General features: G+C 35.8%; 1 protein-coding gene across 3 annotated transcripts in view; it reads right to left on the bottom strand.

Annotated features, from left to right (window-relative positions):
* Positions 1 to 25,335, bottom strand: part of TTC27 (tetratricopeptide repeat domain 27) — a 113,735-nt gene that overhangs the window by 5,064 nt on the left and 83,336 nt on the right. For all 3 annotated transcript variants that reach the window (XM_005526905.2, XM_014255941.2, XM_088052982.1), the window contains 5 exons: positions 18,960 to 19,187; positions 14,296 to 14,394; positions 12,574 to 12,626; positions 8,346 to 8,511; positions 2,118 to 2,315 (listed from right to left, as the gene is read on the bottom strand). In XM_005526905.2, the coding sequence (XP_005526962.1) occupies positions 2,118 to 2,315; positions 8,346 to 8,511; positions 12,574 to 12,626; positions 14,296 to 14,394; positions 18,960 to 19,187 (744 nt within the window). The remainder of the gene's footprint in view (positions 1 to 2,117; positions 2,316 to 8,345; positions 8,512 to 12,573; positions 12,627 to 14,295; positions 14,395 to 18,959; positions 19,188 to 25,335) is intronic.

Below are 25,335 nucleotides of genomic sequence, written 5' to 3'. Positions count from 1 at the left end.
TGAGGTGGCAGCTCAGGTATATTGAAGTGTGAGAGTAAATATATGCTAAGCTAAAGAAAAAAACTCCAAAACAGAACCACAAACCCAAGCCTCCAGTAGTTCTACACTCCTAACTTGCAAACCTTGTCTAATGTTGATACAGTTTACAAAGCACTGTTGTGAATTTTAAGTGTAGATCCTATTTGTTCATGTGGCATCAGATGTATGAGCAGAACAGAAAATTAAAAAAAGCCAGCAACAAAGACACTCTATTACAATAGCCAAATATACAAGATTGTTCTTTCAAATTCAGTGTTAGGAACAAAATCGGTTGAATATAATTAAACCCGAACTAAATTAGGTGCAGAATGGAAAGGTATGAGGTATGGAGTAAGGAGCTGCATGACACTTTCAAAGGTTTGTTCTCATCTCTTTGTCCTTTGATGCCATAGTACAGTATGTAATGCCCTTTTAGAATTCATTGACCTTTTGCCTAATAAATGTGGGTGGCAAACTGACTATACATCTAGAATTTTTCTACAGATACAGTTATATTCACTGAATATCTGACTGATCCATGATGGTGCTTGTGGCAGTAAAGCAAATATATGTATTTATAATTTTTACTTCATAATATATCAGAAATCAGTGATTATTAGTTGTATTAGAAATTAATTTTAACACTGTAAATTAATATATGCTGTGGCTGTAGGCAGCTTTGCTCTTTCATGATCTGGATCTATGGTACTGTCACACCAGGATACTTGGATATACATGTAAACATACCTTAACTATTTATAAACATCATTCCATCTCGCAGGCAAGCTAGACTGTGTGTTCCACAACCAGTCTGATTAGGAAACACAGTTAAAGTACTGTCTACTCTACAAATTGAAACCATGCTTTTAACTGGGTTAGTTAAAAGTACCATGATGCAACCAGATTCTGAAATGATTACATTCATAGTATAGACAGGGCCTCTGCTACTTTGCATGTCTGAGTAAGAATTTGAGGATATATTACAGGATATTGCAGTGTCTGTATTTCTGCATTCTAAATAGGCCAAATCCCTTTTACTGTTCGGCTGTAAAGAAAAATAGGGAACACAAAAGGGAGGAATTGGAGGTATAACAGACAACAGCAATGACTAGAAAAGGCTCTTCACAGGGCAGAGCACAAAGAGACAATGAACAAGGCAGAAATGATTATAAATTTAAGCCCACTGGAGTACAATTTGTAGGCCTAACCATCTTCCTTGCTTGACATCAAGCAATCCTCCAGAGAGGCATTTTTTGCCCAGGCCAAAGGCATACCCCCATTAGTAAACACATACTGAATGCTGACCCTGTGTACTTTCAACTTCAGTGAAGATCTGATAACCCTTAATTATTTTTGAACTGTGAATGGCTATTTGAACTTTCTGAAATTTAGTATCAAATTCAAACCACACTTCAAGCATACAAAAAGTAAACACTTCTAGCAGAGCAGAGTGGTTATTCTGGAAATGCAATCAACTTAATTCCTTGGGAAGTGATAAGGACAAGAAATAGAAGTTAATACAGCAAAAACAGTGATGGGTAAAAAGAAACCAATGGTTCAGCAGACTAAGAATTAAATAGCATTATTTAATTCCATTTTAAGCAAATAAAGGACAAAAAATTTCTACTCTGGGTAGTCAAACTGTGGTGTAGATGATTTTAAGTGCATTTTCCCTTAGTGATTGCAAAGAGTGCAGATGGCTTATGCTGCTACTGGATCATGCCTTCAAGATCTGTTTTTTCTGGAAGCTGCAATATCCTATCTTCAGAATCAAAGATCTCAATTTCAAAAAAGCCAAAAGCCACCATTTGGTTATAGACATTAGACTGTTGCCAAGTTTCAGAATGCAAATTCAGGACATGTGCTGTGATAGGATGTTTTGAAATGAAACACTGTAAAAAAAAAAAAGATTTTTTTTTTTTCTCAAGTCGAAGGAAATGGATGTAAAACATCTTGCTCCTGCTCTGCATAATAAAAATGTGTGCTGTAGGAACATGAAGAAAAGACAATGAAAAACATTATATAAAACACTATAAAAACACTAAAGCAAAACAGGTCTGGAACAAGAGCATGTTCTACTATAGCACTATAGTTCTTACCTTTTCAATATCTTCACTACTATCATTTTCTCCATTTCCATAAAGTTGGGCATAAAGTCTCCAGATTGCCCCATCATTTGTCACTCGTGAAGTGACTCTGCCCAAGAGCTCTTGCAGTTTCCCCTTCAATCCACTTGATACCTCTCCAGCACGATCTTCCAGACCATCCACTACTGCTCTGACCAGAATAGCCAGAACCTTAAAAAAGCAGCAAGAGAGAGTTGTTATTTCAACTCAAATCAACATCAGTATACGTAATGTTATCTGTAATATTTGGTCTCTATTAATGATTGTGCCATATGACAAGTACAGAATTTACTAAGAAAAACATGGAGTAATTCAGCTGATTTAAACCTCATCTATATGGTTCTATGTCGATGAAGGTGAAGAGGCCAAAAATCTAAGACAGAAATTTGGGTAAAAGAAAGTGCACCTTCTAATACAGTTACAGAAAGATCAGTAAACAGACTGACCCAAATTAATTCAGGTATTGGAAGACAGTGTTTTTTACAGGACCTCTATTAAACAGCCTGCAGAAAGTCAAAGATGTACAGTGGATAAGATGGAAACTGGAAGGCAATGGAATACCACCTTGGGAATCTGTTTTTAATGCACTTCTGATAAATTACTAGTCAAATTAGTTGCATCAAACTCTTCTACAAGTACTCATTAGTGGCCATACTTTTTGAATCACTGGCTTGAGAATGTGGGATCTGACCCACAGAAATGCTGAGCACATGCATCTGCTGGTGGGAGCTTTGTTTTGCATGTAAAAAATGCTACATCATACCAGTCTTTTTGTCCCAAACTGGACCCTGAAAACTAGAAAACAGTGTCACTTTGCCTCAGTTTCTCCTCAGCAAAATAAGATACAGCAAATGTAAATCAAAGCAGTAGATCATATGACAAATTAGAAGAAAATTAATCCCAGAAAAGCTGTGGCTTATCAAGTGAGTAATACCCATCCTGTGCAGTGCATGAGAAACAGAGACTGGGGAAGACATAAGGATGAAAACAAAATAGAAGTTTCATCAGGATTGCACTCAAGACAGGCCAGTAATAACTGCACAAACACCTTCATGCTGGTACTTCCTAACTTGTGAGCCTGTCGTTTGGCAACCTCAACGCTTCAACATTTTTGTCTACGTGACACTAACACAATGAAATTACACTCACAGCAATATTGGTATCAAGATAATAATAAAACTAACTCCAAAGATGGCCTGTGAATAGCTGCAAACCCTACAAATACACACTGCTCTACTAAAAGCAGAATGGGAGGCATCCTCACAAATCACAAAGTTGCAGTTCACTGGCAGAAAGTAATGCAAAAATTACCATATCACCAAAGTATATTACACTTAGAATAAAAACACACCCAGTTTAGCATTTGTGATGTGTTCACTTTCCTAAAATAACTTTTCTTCTACAGAATGGCTCAATTACAATGCATCCCAAAAAATAATGAGTTTTATCAGATACAGAAAATTCTTGGCAGAACAACCCAAATCAACCAAAATGGCTGATAATTTTATTAAATAAATCTAAGTAATAAAAGAAGTGAAAGCAAATGTACATCTACCTGTGTTCTTTTCAGAACTAATGGTATCACAGTAACATCTGAACATGAGTTAAACAGCTCCTCTCTTGACCTCCCAAAACCACAGCAGTCACTTATATTCCTTATAAAATGATACGACAAACTGACAGTTCCTTCTTTTCACGCTCTCTTAAGAGTCACTTAAGATAACAGAAAATATGATAAACTATTAATAGTCCAACAGTTCTGAAATTCATTTATATTCATGATTTGGAACATAAGGCACCAAACCCCATCATTAACCAGGTCTTCTATAATGAGTTGTTAGAAAAACATCGGCAAGTGTTGATATTTCCATTACTACAGCACTGTAATAAAAAAAAAACATAAGAGGTGCAAGAAAAAACACTGAACTATGTTCTCTCTTGACAAGCAACTAGAACTGGTCCTGAGGATTCATACATAGATGTATGACTTCTCAATCAGTTTCTCGGTTTAACAAATAATTAATCGAGGTCCAAAATGTTAGTTCATGTGAATATCATATATAATCATCAAAAGTTCTAAAGCAAATGATATTTTGTTTGTACATGAAAAAAAAAGTTTCCTTACTCAAGGATTAGGATGTAGCAACTGTAAAATCCCCTATTCCCTTTGCTTACACTTCTATCATAATAATCAATTTCCTTTTTTTGTAATCCATCATGTAAACTCTGGCACTACAGCAGTTAAAATGAAACTAGTGTCAAGACCCAGATTAAAGGGTCCATTAAACAGTAATGAATCATTAATGCTACTTGGTTGTGCACACTTGTTACACAGTTATTTCAAACTGCAAGTGAATTGTACTAATCATCCAAAAGTATTAGCAGTGTAGCAGAGCTTTGCATTTAGGTTGCCATAAATGTTAAAATATGTATCTTTGAGAGATTTTAAACTGCCACACATACTAAACTACTAGAGCAATGCTCTGTTGGCCCAAGATCCCAAAACAGCAGTGGGAGATTTTTTTGGTTGGTTGGTTGGTTTTTTTCATGCCTCTTTTAATGAGCTGGGCTCCATATGACCAGAGAGTTCATGTTTAGTATGACATCACACTATCTGCATTCCTCCTCCTCCTTTGCTTTTGTGAATAATGTGCTTACTACAAACTGAACAAAAGACACTGTGAGACAAAATCTTAGAAACAAACCAAGTAATTTATAAATGCTGCGATTCTCATCAGTTACTCTCATTTCACAATTGCTCACCAATCAACTCCTTTGATATAAACATTCTCTTGGTCAAACCATTTTTAGATGCTTCACTAATACTAATCAAACTTGACAGTGCTCAAGAAAGATGAGAATCTTCAGATAACAGATCCAAAATGACAAATCTGCAGTCTGTGAGCTCTCCCTATTCCCCTTCCAAATTAAAGGATTTTATAATGAAGACAATTGTCATTAGTGAGCTACTTAAATGAAGCAGAGCTCCAGAAACTATTAATTCCTACCCTTGCTTTTCAAAATCCCATTGGAACATGATCTTGTGGCCTTTTGTTAGAAATGGTTTGGCAACACGAACTGCTGAAATGAGGATGTTGCTTGATGGAAAGGGTACCAGAAAAACTTTGCTAGAAGCTCAATACCACAGAATTGCAAAGTGGAACCCTTTGTCCATACTTCTGTATTCATAATCTTTGACAGCACATAACAAAGATACGGTTTCTGAAACAGTATATCTAAACAGTTTTTTCAACCACAAAATAACTTAGTCATTCACAGGCCTGCAGCATTCCAAGTAAAACAGTTGATTGCCTCCACAAGCATGCATGTGATGGAAACTAGTATAACCAGGAGTAGCAGAAACGTTCCAGGTATATTTCCTAGCTCATACCGGTAATTCAGAGACCAAGCTGATGATTATAATAGGTAAGGCTTTCTCCTTGGATACTTTTTAGTGACTGATTTACTAGTGGAAACTACAGATAATTCAGTTAGCCTTTGTATTTTATTACATAACACATAAATTGAAGGTTTTCCAGGTATATTTCTCAGCTTTGGGAACATTAAAAGATATATGGAAATGTGAAGAATTTTAAGAACCAGTAAGGAGAGAAGGCAAGAAAGTGTGCTTTTAACATTTACACACAATGCTAGCAAATGGAGACTTCGGAAACTGTCCTTTGCTGTAATCTTTTACTGCACTGTTGCTCATTTATAAAGAGCCTTTTAGCCCTTCAGTGTTCACTTTATCTGCAGAATCTGTGCATACATATCTTCAAGCTTCATGATATCATGATCTCAGAACCTTTGCCACAGGGATGGCATTGTTAAAGAACTAGAACAGCACAGAAGCAAAATTTCCCAAATCTGTGTGCTGTACTCACAAGACTGGCACAGAGGACAACAATGGCCTAACAGAAATCACCAATAAGAATCTGAATGCTTTACTATTATTACAAGAAATCAATGATTTAAAAATATGCTATTCTGAAATAAAATAAAATAGTCTGATGTAACTACAGAAATCAAAGGTATTTCAAATTGTATATTCAATTACACATTTGTGATCAATACATTCAGCATCACAAGGGGTATTCTGCAACACTGATTATGCTAAAAGCAGTTGGTTTTCACAAAGAACTGGAATCAATCACTCAACTTGTTTCTTCCAGTCCTGTGCATATTAATTTTTTTTTTCAATTCCTGCCTTGTTTCTCTCAGCACTATGTCATGTCATAGTAGTCTAACAATTAAAATCTGTGATGATGACAAATACTAAAAAAAACCTGAGAGAAGATGAATGGAAATAATGGCGTTCGTTTTCATTTACCCATGTTCATAATTTCACACTGTCAAGATACAGTTGCACAAGATGGTTATAGATCACCCCTATTTAAAACAGTCCAGTTGGAAAAAAGGAGAGGCTCACCAATTAATAGTGAACTTTGTAAACAATTTCAGCAGAAGCTTTTATATCTATCTGCTTTTTTGTTTTGCTATGGAAATTCTCTTCTCTTCCTTGTAAGATAATTGTTTCAAGCCTGAAATTCTCTCATCAGGCTCTGAGATTTTTCTTGAGAACTAGTAAAATCCTCTTAATTGAGGCAACTTTATTAGAAGTTACAATGTAACCCATAAAACACTTCACATATCAGAAGCCAAAGTTAAAATTAAGATGCAAAAAGAATTTAGGAAAGATAACATATATACTTCTGTAAAAGTTATAAAAGTTGTATGAGAAGAAGATGAAAAAAAGTTATGCAACAAAAATAGAAATTTAATACAAGCAATATTTTCAAATCCTTTAACAAAATAATTACATAAAATTTGACAAATAACAGTAATAGGCATCTATATCATCTCAAAATATCTCAAATGGGTAAATATATGAAGAAACATCTATTCCTAGTTAGCTGTCAGTATGTTTAAAATAATACAGTAGACCACCCCTAAAAATGCTATTTTAAGTGGCAATTGAGAAAAAAATTGATTGAAAAAAGCCAACCATCTACAAGATACTCCATGACAGGCCTCACCAGCACTGCAGTACTCTATACCAAACACACTAATCTTTACCACATATAACACAATTTTCCATAGACACTCTTTAGTGCCAAGAGTGTTTGAAACATTTTAATGTTTAGCTATATCAAACCTAAAAGATTTTAGTAACACAGATTGTTATCCTGTGTATGATTTGCTTTATTAGTATTAAGTATTGGACTCACATATAATTTGTTATTAAAAAGAAATGTGAAAAAGGTATTTAACACCCCTGCCCCCCATGACCATGAGATGTTTCCACAATTTTAACTAATTCTATCTGCTCTCTCTCCTCATCACTAGACTCAAACTCCCACGATCCAGGAAAGCTACTTTCCTCCTTTTATGGGACAAGAAACAAAACATACTTCTGGGATCCATGAACAGCAGCAGCTGGTTTGTCTTACCCTGGTAGTACACAATCTCCCTAAGAGCTCATAAGCTCTTCAACCACATCTGCTAAATATGTAAAGGCTCTTGAAGGTGTTTTACTACTTTCCTTGAGAGAGTCTTTGGCTTGCCTTTCAAATTCACCCTGCTATATTCACTGAGTGTGCACAACCCTGCTTGGATCAGGACCTGGTTTCAATCAAGGTAACATCCCAGGTAGGTTCTCTAGATTTTGTCCAGAGCATACATTTACAAACACAAAATTTAACTAAACTGAACTACAATGAGAGATGAGTAAAAAGTCCTCCTTTATTTTCCTCTGTTCTTGTTATTAAGAATCAATATTATGACTGTAATGCATTCAATTTACTTTCAAAGGCTCATTTGTGGAATTTTCCAACACATGGGAAAAGCTTCCCTTTCTTTAAACTAAATAATTTATATTACTTCTGATACTGAGATATGCAGGAACAATATGGAAAGATGGGATTTTGCATTGCATTTTATGTAAAAATAGGCCTTCAAACTGCAAGGCTCATGCATGTCCTGTCACAAAGTCTGATGCAAACATTTTCAGTTTTGTCCAGTTTAATTTTAAATATTTATACTTAGAATCCAAATCTCCAAAACAAAAACCACTTGCCTACATAACTTTATTGGCCCATATATTATCATTACTGTTACCACTATCAGCAGCTATAAGCAATCTCTGCCTCAGAACAAAAATTAGTGAACATATAGGATGACTAAATATGGAAAATTCTCCACCTGTGTATCCTTGTATTTATCTCTTAAGTCCATGAGCCGGTGATAAGCTTTAATTGCTTCTGAAAACTCTCCAACGTCTGTACTGGTGAGAAGATAGTTCTCCCATATTTGCCAGTGCTCATAGTTGCACTTGAGAGCTTCTTGGAGGGTTCGAAATGCTTTGATCCTAATCAATAATAAAAGAATAATAGAAATTATTACAGAAGATTTCAACACTAAAATCAGTTGCCATTCCATCAACTAAAAAACTGCTTTTTAAAAAGTCACATTTAAAACACAGTGCGATGCAAAAGCTATTGCTCATAATTTACAATACTGATAATCCCTCAATCTCTCTTGCAAACTATTTTGTATTAGTGCAACCACAACAGTACACTCTGAGGTTTGAACTAGGTAACTTCTCTTAGCTCTCATAATTATTTTTATTTTTTGCAAAAATTTATCATAATTGTGCCATCTATGTTTATACTTCCCTTTCCAAATTTTTAACTGGAACCATGGCAAAACAATCTTACTCACACTGCAGTTGTAACACACACTAAAAAATTAAAAATCACTGAGTTCATGACAGATGCAGAATGGCATTGACTTATTTAATCACACAAAGGAAGGTTATTTGACAGCCTTTTGTGATTTATTTTAAACATTTGCACATGGCAAACACGCATATCCTCTGCAGAGAAGTACATAAATTTCAATTGTTTTTGTCCTTAAGTCTGCTCCCTGATGCTGTACTGCTCGGTACAAACGTGTCAGAGTGGACCCAAACACTACTTGGGTCAATCTCCAGTGGTGCTGCCCAAGGACCCAACTCATACTGACAGGAGAAAGTGTTACGGAATAAAGGTGGACAGCACAATTCCTGTAAAATCATCATCAAGCTACAAAGCATCTTTAGTTTTTCATATGCATCCAATGCAGGCAACTCCCGACCATTTCCTTACCAAAGAAGAGCAGTAATGGCATCCTCTGGTAAGAAAATGCCATGTGAAGTATGTGTTGGTAAGGTTTGCGAGCTTACCATTTAAAGCCTTAAACACACTACCAAAACTTGCAATAAATTTGAAACTTTAAAACAGCTCTTCTAGGGAATTGGAATGACACAGTTCTGTCTAAGAAACTGAAGTCTCAGTTGAACAGTGTCATGATATGTAAAAAAAAACCCACAAAGGAATGGACTCCTTTAAATTAAAACTTGAAACTGAGCTTTCCTAGGCTGGTAAAAAAAAAAAAAAAAAAAAAAAAAATCTTCTTTGGGAAGGTATGACAATACATTTCTTCTTAATAAATATTATACAAAGATGGCCTGTTAGCAAAATTTGCAGGTCACTTGCTCTATATTGCTTGAGTAAGTTGTTAAAAGTGCTTCCTCTAAAGAACGACTGAAGCCCAAAGAAACTGTTGGTTGAGTTTCAAAAAGAGAGTCCAAGAGAGTGTAAACATCCCAGCCAAGAAAGAGTCGTTGATCAGGCCATTAGAAGTTTGAAATAGCTTGGTTAGGGAAAAACGTGAATAACTGCCAGTCTAAGGCCATGATATTATGAGTTACCAAACAGACACAAAGAGAGTGGACTGACAGAGCAAAATTATTTAAGGAGAACAAGTCATTTGGCATAGCTAGAGCAAGAGTCCACATGAAGGATCTTCCCATGTCCACTCCACTTTTCTCTCTCTTCTCATATATTGATAGATGTGATGCTGATGGGTAAATGTACCAAAAGTTGAGTTTGCTCCACTGTTAACAATCTCACTAAGGGATTTCAGACATTGATTTTACTAGATTAAATTAGAAAGAACACAATCATGTTCCTTCTGTGGATTTTGCTACAATGGAAGTGGGATCTGCCACAGCTCTCTGAGAGGTGGAAGATGCTCTCCCTAACTCATGTATTGCTTCTGCAACTGCTCTTCAACATCTGTAGGGTTAGCCTGTATCATTTCCCTCTTCCTCCTGAAAATTAGTAAGCTATCGGAGGGGCAGATGCCACTAAGATGGAAATGGGAAGTGCAGTCAAGAGACCAAAGGGATTGGATGGAAATAGTATTCCACAAATCATCACTCTTGCAATGTAATAAAATCCTCTAGATTCTCAAAACAAATCCCTGTGTATTTAACCAATCACATAATGATGGAGTATTCTTAACCAGTTAAGTAAATTCATGCTCAGACAGGAAACAGCGGGCAGTACAAATGCATTATCTGGTCTTGGAAACCAGGAATCAATCTTTCATATGAAGGACAGAGGGCCAATCCCAGTTTGTTCTAAGAAATCTGAGACCTAGATTTCAAAGACCTCCTGGCACACAGAATAGTTTTTCTGGTAAACCAAAGCATGGAGTCTGTTTTCATCACAATTAATTTTTCTGGAGGAAATTCAGAATACACAAAACTTGTGGAGTCTTAAAAAGCAAACAACTCCAAAAGTCAACAAAACCCCTGTCCTTTGGGTGTTAGCAAGTTGCCTGCATACACTTTTAAAAAAAATGTACTTATGTTATACTTGTCTGTTGTGTGAGACAACTCTACCAAGCCCTGGCCAAATGCACAATCTGTGACTGGGCCTGAATTAAAAGCCTGATTGGAGTAAAGCTGGATCTTTTTTGAGGGAGTGAAAGAAAACTATTAACTTAAATATGTTACTTTTGTTTTCCATTTTTTTTAAATCCTCACTCCATTTAATTTTTTTTTTCTTCTGGCAGGCTTGAAAAATAAGATTTTATGTATCCTCACACAAATTATTCAAGCATAATGCTATAGATAGTCTGTTTTAAGAAAGAGTTAAACTAGCTCACACACAGTCATGACATATAAGTGACTACACAAATAATCAAAGAAGTTGCTATTCCACAGCAAGACCAGGCCACACTCAGCTACCAGCACATAATATTCACTTAAAATTTACTGTACATTGAGTCCTATCTCACATGATTCCTGTGGGGAAAAAAGCTCAGTAACATGCCCCCATTTATTGCTTCTGTTACTATATCAAATAAGTTTTGTATGTACTTAGCATATTAGATCACAAGGGTAGATTAACTATAATAGAATTTAACCAGTAAACTGAAATGAATCACTCAGTAGTTTATCAGCCTTGTAGCAGACTAACAGACAGAAAATTATTTTGATTAAAAGTATTGTTATGAAATGAGCATAAGCCAGTACATGGAGCATCAGACATTTTGAATTGCATGGAAAAGAAGGAGCAACTACTACATGAATTGCACATACTCAAGGCACTACTGAAGATGGAAGGAGCTACCAAAAAGTTAAAACAGGCTCTTGCTTTCTATTACTTTTTAGCCTTGTGTGGCTATTCTAACACTTCATTTTCTCCTCCCTCCTGCTCCCATTGATATATCTATCTCCTAAGTCCATATTACTTCTGACTTTTCCTATGCATGTTTATAAATTTACACTTTTATGCAAGCTTATTGTTCTTTCTCTCTTTTTTCACTTTGCCACTTGACAACATAACCATATAAATTGATGCCAGATTTCAAGGGTTTTTTTCAAGTATTTTTTTTTAAATACTTTATCTTATTCTTTTTTTTCATTCTTTGGTGAAAAGTTGTAATGTGAAAATTCTTAAATATTAAATTCTTCCAGATAAACTTTTATTACATTGTACTGAAATACAAAATATGAAATAAGAGTGGCAGTCCACTTCGTTCAAAGCTTCTTGTACGAATCATTAGTTTTGAGGGAAAAGAATAAGCCAGCTAGCACATGTGCAGATTTCCATCTGCTTTTGTATATAAAAACCAAACTGTCTGATTTTCCCTTAAATCTACTGAGGATAACATCCTATGAAATTGCACAGGTCTGAATACATTTTTTGCTTGAAACAAACCTATCTTCTTAAATTCATGTAGTTTTTATTATTCATCTTTATTATGAATATTTTGCACTGGTTGTACTTACAACATCATAAATACTTCTAACAAGAAAGAAGTGGAGAGAGGGTATAAAGGTTACAAAATTATTTTCTCTAAAATAAAATAGTTATCAGTGATTCAACTTGGGAGAGAGAACTTCAGGGCTAAGAATTATAAAATTATTATTAAATATTAATAAGTAATCATAATAAAAGAAACAAATATTAATAAATAGTTTTATTATAAGATGCTTATAATAATAAAAACCTCAATGTCCAAAAAAAAAAAAAAAAATGAAAACACAGGGGTTTTTTTTGGAAGCAATATCTTCCAATTCTTTTGAAGTACTTACTTCTGTTTTAATCTGATATAAGCAGTTGATAAATTGTTCCAGGCCTCAGCATTCTGGAATGATAAAAGGAGAAGTACCAAAAAAATTTATTCACTTACACTGTACTTACTTGATAAAAATATGTGAAACTACTGCCTAACACCACTGATTTTGCTAATCACACATATTGACACGTACCTTCTACATGGCAGTTAAAATATTACATTGAAATACAAATTATTATATTTAAATTGAAACACATAAATATTTGACTACATCAGCAACAATGAGGTCTATAAATATCAATTAACTGCCTTGTGGCTGCAATATACTAAGTCAGCTCTTGCCTTCAATCTCAGCTGTAAACAGGCATCTTCTTCTGGGATCTAGCTGGGATGGCTGGAAAGGTCAGTGCTTCCAGCAGCTCATCATTTCTCACTAGCTGGAAGCTACTTAACCTGCACCACTCTCTGTTACTTGACAAAAATGATCTGGTGTCCCCTAACATACCTCAGGTAAAACCAGCAGAGATGTGTGGAGATGATTCCTGCCCTTTAACTGACACTGCTGTAAATGTGAAGCCCCATCACTGAATTCAGCAAAATGACAACTGGAAATAATTTGAAGAATAGAGTCTGAACACTGCAATGAAATGTACTCTGGTACTGAAGGCTATCCTGAGGCTTAGGGCACTTAGAGCACTTAACTCATGCTGGGAAACCTTTCTGAGATTTAATTCATGAAAATGGTCACTACATTGCTACAGCTGCAGATGCATAAAGACAGTTTTTGCCTCCAACTGAGAGCCAGTCCAGCACCTTTTCCTCATAAAAACCCCACCATTTAACCCATTGAGAAGTCAGCTGGCTTGGTCATATGAATACAATTAAATATAGGCCCTAGAGATATAAGTGAACCCAGTTTTAGTATCTAATTGGAAGCAAATTTACTGCACCGAACAACAACAAAAAAAAATATATAAAGTAAGAATTCCATTGTTGTCTGTAGGTACATTTTTTCCCCTAAGGAAGTTATTGCATTTTATAATAAAGAAAAGAGAATACTCTGTCACCTCTCATTGCTTTCTCATTATTTTTTCCAAGAGAAAAGAATGAATAACAACAGTTTCTATTGAGTAGATGGCATTAGCTCTAAGAAAGCAACAAGCTGACAGTCAGGCCTTCTGGCAAAAGTACTGTCAGTGTATTCTTCAGGAAATTCAGCTAGCACCTTTTCACTGTCTCAATACACAATCAAAGGACAGTATTGTACACATGCATGCCTTGCATCCTGAAAAAATGGCTAAGCTCCATTCTCCCTGTGCTCCTAAAATATACAGTTACAAATTTACTTCTCGTACATGAACTTCACTTTTTTTCAGGAGAATTTGATTACTTAGAGGACTATTTTAACATAATTTTTATCTCTTTTTAGCCATCCTCACAATTTAGTAGTTCCCTTTTGTCTGTTTTAGCAATGTGTGCAAGCATGAAGGAATTTTTCAAATATATTTTAGCATTCACACACTCATACTTGGACAAAGTTAAGTACTGGGGTAAGCACTTATTGGTAAGGATTTTTATGATGCCTTATGACAAAAATGTATCTTTCATGAACAAGCTTAATTTATTCAAAGGGCTAAGGTTTAAACAAGTTTTTCATTACTGCTTTGCTTGTTTATAATGAAAACATCCTTGCTGCTTTTAGATAAGCCATCTGAATCGTTTATTCAAAAGTACATACATCTGGTTCCAATGTCACACAGCGCTGAAATGCTTTGGCAGCACCTTCGTAGCCTTCTAAAGCAATGTATGCACAGCCCAAGGAAAACCATACACCTAGCTGGAGAGAAAAAATTAATGGTTACCTATATACATGGATAATTCAGCAAAAAGAAATAATTTGGCCTGGCTGAACAAACACACAACTCCTGCTGATTTTTACCCATCTTCAGCTATAATAGTATTGTACTGGTAAAAATAATATCCTGTATGCTGATTAGTGAAAAACTTTAGGTTCAAAGTTTAATAAATAGGGATAAACAAAGGTTCTGACTGCATGAAGACCACTTAAGCATTTATGAAGAAGTCTTTAACAGTCCATTTTAATTTACAGAACAAAGTGATAGCTATTTAGAGGTTTGAATATTTTGCATTCATTTGTGAAAAATCCACATCCACTTTATACTATTACAATTAAATAAAATGTTAAACACTAGGAAATGTTTTTCAAGGTAATCACATTTTACAAAAATCATCTCAAATGACCAAACAGAAACAGTTCAAAATTACAGTTCTTTCTACTTGTCAGAATATGGACCTTCTCAAGTTTCTATTGCAATGTTTAGAGATAGAAATGTACTTAAATAATGCCTTGCACAGAGAATGGAACTTTACCAGTTCAGTAATCTTGCATTTAAATTCTTTAGTTGTTACAACCAAATACAAATACAAACATCAATACAGATTCAGCCAGGGAGGAGAGCTCAGCACCTCCCTTCCCCATTCCCCCTTCACAGGGAGCTGTAGGGAACAATGAGGTCATGTCTCAACTTCCTTTTCTCCAAATTAGACAAGCCCGCTCCTCTCGGGATGTTCCTTCCAGTCAGCCCTTTTTCCAGCTTTGTAGACCTCCTCTGGATGCTTTCAAGGACCTTCACATCCTTATTAAATTGTGGGGCCCAGAACTGCACACACTGCTCAAGGTGAGAACTGCAGACAGCAGGTTAATCCCTCCTTTTGATCTACTGGTTGTGCTGTGTGTGATGCATCCCAGGATTTGCTGCCCTCTTGGCTTCCAGTCACTGCTGACTCACACAGAACTGCTGCCCAGCAGTACAATGTATGGGAATGGTACAAAGCTGCACCAGGGGAGGTTTAGAGCGGACATTAGGAAGCATTTCTTTACCTAGAGGGTGGTCAGACACTGGAACAAATCTTCCTAGAGGTGGTTGATACCCCAAGGCTGTCAAGTGTTTAATAGGCAGGTGGGCAATGCCCTTAAAAATGTGCTTTACTTGGTCAGACCTGAATTAGTCAGGCAGTTGGACCAGGTGATCATTTTATGTCCCTTTCAACTGAAATAGCCTGTTCTACTCTAAATAGTATCAGATAACAGCATAAATTGCAGCAAAATAAATTTTCATAGCACCTCAACAGCAAGTTCCTGATCTACTACATGGTTAATTCTCAAATAGCTGCAAGTTTACTAGTATTACCTTTTATAAAAGTTCTGTAGTTCAGAAAATTATTAAACCCTAAGTACACTAACAGAATATTTTCTGACAGCATTATGCTTTTTAAATGCATGCAGTCAAAACAAAACAGGACATTTTATAAGGTGCTGCAAAATCATTCCAGGTACTACTACCCTACTGCAACAAATTCAGCCATTTCTCCATTCTATAAGCCAATGTTGAAAAAAATAAAAGTTTTCTTGGGAAGTTTTTTTGAGAAGGAAAGAGGTGGGGAAGAGGAAGATGAAAAAACAGGCTACATTAACTCTGTATTGCACAAAACCATATTACTTCTTGAGGTGTCTGTTTAATGTTTATATTCTCTTGTGTTTTGGGTACTAGTTCTGAAGTAACTAACTCTGCTAACTCAGGTTCTCCTTAGGAAATGATAAGAAATATTTAAACAGAAAAACATTACCTTAATTTTTTTTTTTAATATCAGGGATTTTACAGGGTTGAAGATAATGCTGTTGGGTTCATATGCAAGGAGCTTTTACCTCTACAGACTAACTGCAAACTGCAGCAAACATTTTTACAATCCTCTCCACTTCAAACTCATTTTCCTGTCTCTGATACCCAACTTATATCTGCTCCTGACTTAATTGCTATAAAATTTCTGTTAATCTGCTTCAAAGCTTAGATCCCAGAATACACACACATGACATAGACCTTTGTCAGACCCAGCAGCCACTGGTGGACAACCCTCATGATACTGAGAAAAGAACAAAACAAACTTGACAATAAAGATGTCCTTTTGCTCATGAGGGTGTAAGTGGATGGCCCACCCTTGGAGCAGGGGGATAAATAGGTGAAGATAGAATTGGCAACTGCATCTGGCCTGGGCAAACATGAAAACCTACTTTTCAGTACAGTCAACATATCACTTTCATGATTCATAAACTCATCAATCAAGGAAGAAATGACACATGAAGAGAAAACTCTGTCTCTCTAATTTCAGATGGCAACATTAATAGTAAATAAACATTTAGTCAATGTAATTTTTTAAAGCTCTTTTGTCCACCAAGTTTCCAAAAGTCCACATGGCTGCTATCTCATGAACTCCCCTTTATTATCTTTCTAGGTCAGTAACTTTCTGGACAGGAAAAGTGGGGGCAGAGACAGGAGCTATCAAGTATGAAATTGAAGGTTAGTTCCAAGTTTATAGCTCAGGATACAAATTAAACAGTGCTTCTGTAAAGGGTGAGAGGAAAAACAGTCACCACACATCTTATAAATCTAATGAGCAACAGCAGCACAGTCTCACTTCTGAACTTATGCAGACTTTCACCACTGGAGAACTGACTCTGTGAGCTCTTTGACCTCTGGAATTGTCTGCCAATGAGCAAGATTCTTCTAGAGAAAGTAGGAGAGATCTGTCATCCATGGACTTGTACTACAAGTAATTCTGTGAGCAGCAGTGCTAATGAACACGAGTTTAAGGTATATTTGAACTGCAAGGCTTTTGTTTCTTTGTGGATTCCCCAAAGACTGATAGAGTGTTTGGCTTATACAGCAAACACCTACCTCAAGGATCGAAACCACACTTGAATGGTTGGCTAAAAAGTACACAAGATTAAAGGAGGGTTGAGACAGAATTATTTTCTCCATTACATATACTGGGGAATCACTTGACACAGTCTAAAAATCTCTTCCTTCAGAAAGGTTTCTAATAACCACAGAAAAATTAGAATTTCTTTGTAACAGGGCAACTTTGTTTCCCTGATAAATAATTCACAATTCTGGGAACAAGTTAATCAATTATTTAATTAATATTTTCCTTGTGTTAAAGTCCTTGCATTTAGAATAATTTCCCGCTCTGCTTTTCAACCACAAGATGCCCTGGAATAGGAAACAATTAATTTCTGTTGTCACAGAATACAGACAGAATTTAGAAGACAGTTATGTCAATCTGCATTATCTAGCTGCTCAATCTGTTTGTTTGAAACAATTGAACTGAATCATAAAAAGAGCCTCCTAAGCAACAAGAGGAGGAAATGTTCACTTTCCTATATGGACTGGCCTATTTTTCTTGGATTTCCTTTCATTCTAAACTTCCTTTGGATAGGATACAAAATAAAAAAGCATTTCAGCAGAATACTTCTCAGTTTTGAGCCATGTAGGCTGTCTTCTGAAGCCCTTTATTATCTGGAAGTCCTCTTGATTTAAAGAAGATTCCTATCTGAGTAATATATACTTCGCTGGCATTTTTGGTCCTTTTGTTTTCCATTCTAAAGATGTTTATAAGTTATCTGGAGTTCATTTGAATAAGAATAGGAGTCTGATTCATTGGAATAAAATACATCAGCAAAATACAGAAAAAGCTTCATGAAAATTACTTGAAAGGCTGGAGACCTTTAAAATTTTTCTAAAGCAAAAATCTAGTTAGTCACATGGAACTTGAAACAACAGCTTCAGCAGTGTTCTTTGGGGTGCAAGAAAGAGGAATACCCTGCTTTTGCATGGATATAGAAAAGGCTATGAGGAGCACAATTTATATATATAAACAGCCACAAAGCTTTTTTAACTTCTCAAGACCTTCCACAGAGTGAACCTTATTGGGATGGGATCTAGTGGCTGAGAAACTGAAACACGATTACAAAAGTTGTCTGCAGAATAGCTTGCAAAGATCAGCCTCATCAAGAGAACTCTGTTCACTGTGGTTTCAGTTTTGATGCATTGTTGTAATAGAAAGCTCCTGTCATCACAAGTGTAACACAGTGCTTCTCAGTGAATCCAGAACAAGACAGACCAGAACACTTGAAAAACATTTCTGTGAAATACAGACATCAAAGTTTGTAACTCAAACCCAGGGCAAATTCAGACAGGGGCAAAGGGATACTTTCATTAAAATTCTTCTTGTAACTGTTTTTCTTTATACCTTGTTCATAATTTATTTGATGGTAATTATTAATTTGCAGTGGCTTCATCTCTTTGAAATTTCTTTGAAAGAGCTCTACAGGCAAAGATTTAGCTGCATGCAAAGACCTGGACACAAATGGATATCTTCACTTCATACTGCCATTTTTAACCAGTCTTCCAAGTACATGGTGAAAATTTTGCTAAGAATTGTAATTTTGACAACTGTGCCCAGAACTGTGTTTTAGAAGAGTGTCATCATTCAAAACTGAACAGATGAACTAAAACCAAAGCCATATGAGTGTAATTTCCCAACCTGCATAGGGTTGATCTGTACTGAACGTTCAAAGCACTCCACACATTCCCTGAATTCCCGGTTGCGGAGATGGAGGAGGCCTTTGGAGCGCTGGGCACGGGCGCTGCGGTGCCTGGAGAGCTCCCAGGCCTTATCGTAATACTGGTGGTCTTTAAGAACATCACCAAGCAAACAGTATAATCCTGGTGTTTCCTTCTTCTCTAACTCCCGCCTGAGTATTTCTTCCGCCTGTTAAAGAGCCAAGAGAAATGAACACATAATGAGACTATTTATTTTCAGTTAATTACCTACCTGAAAAAACACTGCTTTAGCACCTTGCAATCATCAGCTGAAGATTAAGAAGTAGAGCTAGTGAGGAAACGGTATCTTCATCCAACACAGCCTCAAAGATAAAGTCTAGAAAGAATCTGGTTCCAAACTGATCTTTAAAAATACTTCAACATAATATGGTAGCTTTTGGTTTAACACACCAAAGAAAATTAAACTGTAAAAACAAAAATTCCTTCCTTTCTTTACATCTTAGGTATGTATTCTGTCTCAAGAACAAACATCAGTCCTGGATATCAAACCTACACCTAATTCACAGCAATGCAATATCAGTACCATTAAGGTATCTGCAATCCTAGAACTTTATTCATTTTTATGTGTCCTAGTAAATACTCTTACAACGCCTCTTGTTCTCTTTTCTCTAATTGCTCTTCTCTGAAAACACTGATTTCCATTCTGCCTGAAGACAAATCAACTTTTATACTGTCGGTTGTGTAAATGCTATGCTTTTACAGAAGATACAGAACTTATAAATTTATCTAAATGCTTGAAATAAAATATATTCAGAATATATGCAGCTTAATGAAAAAGAAGACATAAGCTGTGACTCCCAGATGTCTATTATGGGCTGTAACTGACTTTCAAAAGCTATTTTTCTCAGGGCCACTATCTTTGCTCTAACAGTCAAATTATTGTTTCTCTTTTAAACAAAAGGTAGTCTGCTTTCTGTGGCTTTTTTAAAAGATAAACACACTAGACAGATGATCTGTTGTTCAGATTGAACTGTTACCTCGGTCCCCCACTGCAAAAAAGGAACATACACAATTCAAATCAGTACAATTTTTTTGTTAGAAAAGATCTACTTGAACCACCTAAATCAAGAAAGATCCAACACAGTCTGCCACAGAATTGAAGTTCAACATTGTAACTCCAGTCATTCTTCTATCATAGCTTGTTTACCTAAAAGGAAACCTGACATCACCTCTGCATCTAAATTATTACTGCTTTTCTTGTGTAAGAGTTGCTTTCTTCAACCTTTAGGTGATCTTTAGAGAAGCAAAGTCTTCTATTCCAAACAGTAAAATTCATTAGACCTATCTGAAAAAAACGTTTAGAAAAATGGCTGTTTTACCTTGTTTTGAAGTATTTAATGCATAGCAATTTTAGCATCTCATTCTTAGTATTATTTTTGCAAATTAACAGTACAGTCCACAAATATTCGAAGTGCACAAGTGTGAAGAAGGGTTTGATTTCTAAAAGAAGCTTAAAATTAGCAAAAATAGAATCCCATTAAGAAGAAACTTGGTGGCTAAATATTAGGAAAAGAACTTGATGGCAAGTGTTTTTGAGAGCCTATAGAACAGTTCTCTAAAAAATGCCAAAGAAACTATTATTTAACATCTAGAATTAGCCCAGCCAAAGCACTAGAAAAACCTTGCCTAACTAGAAGACTGTACTTACAGAATCACAGAATGGTTTAGTTTGGAAGGGAATTTGAATATCATCTAATTCCAGCCCCTTGCCACAAGCAGGGACACTTTCCATGAGCCCAGGTTAATCAAAGCCCCATTCAGCTTGGCTTCCAGGGACTTGGTTAAAGTGTAGTTTACTTCCCCTTAACTGCCTCCATTAGCTGCTGTAACATATTAATAACAGACATTAAAGAAGATTTTTCTCTTCTAGAGCAGAGACAGCTGAATGCTTCATTTTTGCAGCAACCACATCAGACACCAAAAGATAAGGTGGGTTTTTTTCCTGTTGAGATAAAGAAACAAGACTGAAATGTTGCTGTATAAGGAGATACGAGGTGAAAAGTGCATTGCAAGCTGCTTCTTCACCACTTCCTCTGCAGGGCACTCCCAAGCTCAGAGTGCTATCCTGTGGCAATGCCTAGACTAGAGAGAAAACCGTTCACTAATGGTATTTCACATTTAAGAGCATAAGAAACACCATATTCTGGTCTAAGCCTGCAATAATTCATTGCCAACATAAATACTTCAGCACACAGATAAAACAGAATAAAATAAGCAGAAGTCTGACTTGTTCTTCATCTGATTAGCTATCTGATCACCTCTCTGGCATGTTGCAAACATTCTTATTACTTACATCTTTAAAGGCTAGTACAAAGATCAAACAAAAAGAAAACCCCTGTGTTATCAAAATATTTGCCTTCTACACCAGATAACACTCTAAAATGGGATTTCTCATTTTGCCTAGGATTTGGAGGGGAGGGGGGGTGGAGAAAGGCTTTTTCTTTCTCCTAACTTAGTGGCAAAATGTTTTAAAAAAATCACATTTAATTTGCTAAGAACCCTGGTTCTGCAAAAACAAATCTTTCTTTAACAACAAATATTATCAAGAAACATCTTTCACACAGTGCATGCAATACACATAAAACAAATACAGCCACTAGAGATTTATTCATTAAATGGATACTAATTATTAATAAGCATGTTCATAATTAAAGTTGTAACTGAACTGAATATGACTTGATATGTAAATTATCAATTAAAATATAAGTTAAAAATAAAAGAAGCTGTATAACCCTCACTGACTGAATCAGGTGCATTTATAACAACACTGCTTCTTCATAGCACAGTCTGTATCAGAGCAGATGGAATTCAATATTCACCTCAAAAGTCAGTTAATTTAAACACAAGAAAGATTTAGGCTCTTATCCTGCCTTCTGAAATACTATAGTAGTACGGGAATTAAACAAGCAACACACAACAACAAACATCACAAAAATCTCCAATCAGTAAAGAGGGGCAAAAAGTGGTGCCTTTTCATTACTCACTACACAGACTCCTGGACACCAAGTTCAAGATTCATCCTGCATCTGGCTTCCCAGTCCTAAACTTCCACTTGCCATGCCATCCATGCATTCCCATGTTTTTATTTTATATATTTCTTAAAAGACCCTATTAGCCTCACTTTTCACTGATCTACCAGTTCTATTATTTCACTATTCATTCCTTTGCTAGTTCAAAGTATTTCCTAAAAAGTCTTCAGTTTTCTGCTTGCACATAATTTCACTGGATAACAGAGAAGTAGCATGAAGAAGCAGAACAGAGGAGCATGGAAAAAGGCAGTGAGAGAAAAGGAAAGCTCTTTAGCTCTCATTTCATCTTCCCTGTAATTTCATGCAAGACCTTGGGCGAGATATTTAGTCCTCTTACTTAGCTTTGTAACCACATATAGGAGTGCTTATCTGCCTTCTATGACTGTTACTATATATAGTGGAAATTAATCAAGTTCTTGAATGAGCTCATGCACTAATCAGTTTAGTACTGCTTAACATCTGGGAAGCCATGCCTGACTTTAAATGTGGGCTTTTGAGATCTTGCCATAATTGTTTCCTAGCTCAAATGTTTTGAGGTATCTGTACCATGCAAGGTAAGAAAAATAACCCTGTAGAAAGTGATTTGCTGGGGTATGCTGGTCTAAAACCAGACTCTGTATCATGCTGTATACTCTCATGAGATGATGGAATGGAGATAGGGCTGAAAACAGGCTGTTGTAAGATGGAATACCCATTTGATGCCAAATGGCAGATCTCCCTCATCTATCAAAGGTGAGCAGCTACCACGTTACAGAGTTCTTGCTAGAGAGAAAGGCCTCACTTCAACTGGACGAACTGAAAAGTCACATCTCTGGCTCACCCTTTCTTTCCTTTAAGCAGGGAAATAGTACCATTTTTAGGTGGAAGAGACCTCTTACACCTTCAACAGAGTTGTCCAATGTCAATAGTACTCTTGAGATCTCTGTGTCCCTCTCACAGTAAAAAGAAGGGAGAGGGGCACTTTTCAACACCAGTTCTCACTACACACATGAAGATGCCTCCTTTTGCAACAAGTCTGTTGATGAAATACGATGAGTAAAATACTTCAGTGAGAAAGCAACAGCAACTATCAATATACTATGCATTCCGGTTTTATAACATTTTTCTCCTTGCTCTGTGCCATTTTGCTTGGCACTCTATTACTCTTCTGTTGACTCATGTTATAATATCAGTTCCTACTACTTTTGTTTAGGTTATAAAACAAATTAATATAGAGCCATATCTAGTAACAGTAACAAATCCTCAAAAAAGTTTGCTAAATGTTAGTGACAACTTACTCTGCATAATCTGTACTGCTACATGGCCCTGTTATAACCAAATGAATTATGTATTTTCTAACAGCACAATGTGGAGTGTCACATGGCCTTATCTAATGCCCTGTTTCTTTATAAGCAGATAATTCCAAAATAGGAGGAAAGAAGGTATTACTTCGATGTGTAAGAATTCATCACATTGGTATTGCTGATATTTAGCACTTTTATTAGATTTTTCAGGATTTAAATTCAGGTTTTCTATATAAAAACATTTGTGAATGAAGAACATACAGAAGTTTATTAAATAGAGTTTGTTCTTTCATACAGATACATGCTAAGCAAATTAATGACCTGAACATCTAGTGGCCAACATACTACTCCAGTACATTTTTGTGCATTTCTACAAAAATAACTACCAGGTTTAAAGACATCAAAACACTTTTGGTAAATATAAGCAATTCATACTCTGAACACTTTAAAGAGCACAGAAAATCATTCCTCTTGGTGCACAGCTACATGTTTCTAATCTTCTGTCTTTTTTGATCCAAAGCTAGCTTTTTTCCAGCAATGCTGTTATTTCATACTTACACAGCATTTTCTGTTTTTCAAAGCACAGCACAATCCCTCATTCTGAAAGCACTTTTAAGCAGTTTCCTGTGTCAGATATCCTGTCCTATTCTCCAAGTGCCATTTTCATAACTCCCTAAGGGCAGTTTGTGAATGTAACTAGGACAAAATGCATTTCCAGGAAATGGAAAATACTGACCTCTATTTCTCCACTGTACTGAGAAGATTGTGATATTAGCATGCTATCCCCAAGGCATGCATAATATGGCACAGAATTTGCCAGCAAGACATATCTGTCAGTTTATAATGAAAAAAATCTAGGCTTTGGTGCATGACAATTAGAAAAAAATATGTAAGTATAAGGCATTCTGCTTCTTTTCTATCAACTGAAACTATATATCTCTATTCATTAAGGCTGAATTACGTTAGAGCATAGTCTTTCTATTTGTGGTATCAAAAAGGCACATGTACATTCATACATTTAATACTACCATATACCAAACAGAGAGAAAGGAAGGAAAGAAGAAACTGTATTTTCATCTGAAATTGAATATTTCTGAATATTTATATAAATTCTGAAAACACTGCTTGATAGCATGAGTTCCTGCTACCGTCTATGCAAGAGTTTGCATCAGAAAGAGAACACAACTAAAGTTACATATAGGTAGGCATTGCTCCCAGGTATAATTTTCTAAAATCTTCCTATCATTGCTCTAACACTAAAAGCAAAATAATCAACAATAGGAAGGCTAATATAGCCTGTTACCAGCAATTTTAAACAGTTTTAATTTTAAACAGTTATGTCACTGATACACAGAGTTAGGTGATGGCTTTTAATTGTCTTTGGAGCTGATCAAACACAGTGCTAAAGAAATGATGGAGAAGTTCAGGAAAACATCAACAGATACTTAACAAGTAAAACCTTTTAATCTTACACCACTTTTTGTCTCAAGTGTTTGATTCTGTAATTTGAATATGTTAACATTAAGTAATTAAATACAACAAACACTGATGTTACTCTATTTAAAGTATTTTTTAAATCTACAGCTGACAGCTTGAAATCAAGCGGGAAAGAAAATATCCCCTCCAGACAGCTTCAAGACTCCACCATGAATGACTGCTACAGTTTTCTTGAAATGCCCACATTGCTGTCTATCCATAGTAGTTAATTTAATTATCCTTGAATATTTTCAAGGATCACTATCACAATCTTCTTGCATCTCAAGTGGCTTCTTATTTACCAACTTCTATTTCATGTGGCTAGTACTCCAAGACCATATTTTTACCATTCATGGCTTATGACAAGCTCTTATGCCATGTGTCCATTTTTCCTAAGCAGATTTTCCTGTGATGATATCCCTGTAGAAGTGACTGTCATTAGTGATTTCCCAGCCAATGCCAGACAATCCTTCCCCTTTCAAATGCTATTTCAAGATGGGATGTCAGC

Source organism: Pseudopodoces humilis, chromosome 3 (assembly GCF_049639895.1).
Source record: "Pseudopodoces humilis isolate 2021_Gansu_Grassland_sample_001 chromosome 3, ASM4963989v1, whole genome shotgun sequence".
Lineage (NCBI taxonomy): Eukaryota > Metazoa > Chordata > Aves > Passeriformes > Paridae > Pseudopodoces > Pseudopodoces humilis.
This window is presented reverse-complemented; position numbering and strand designations above follow the sequence as displayed.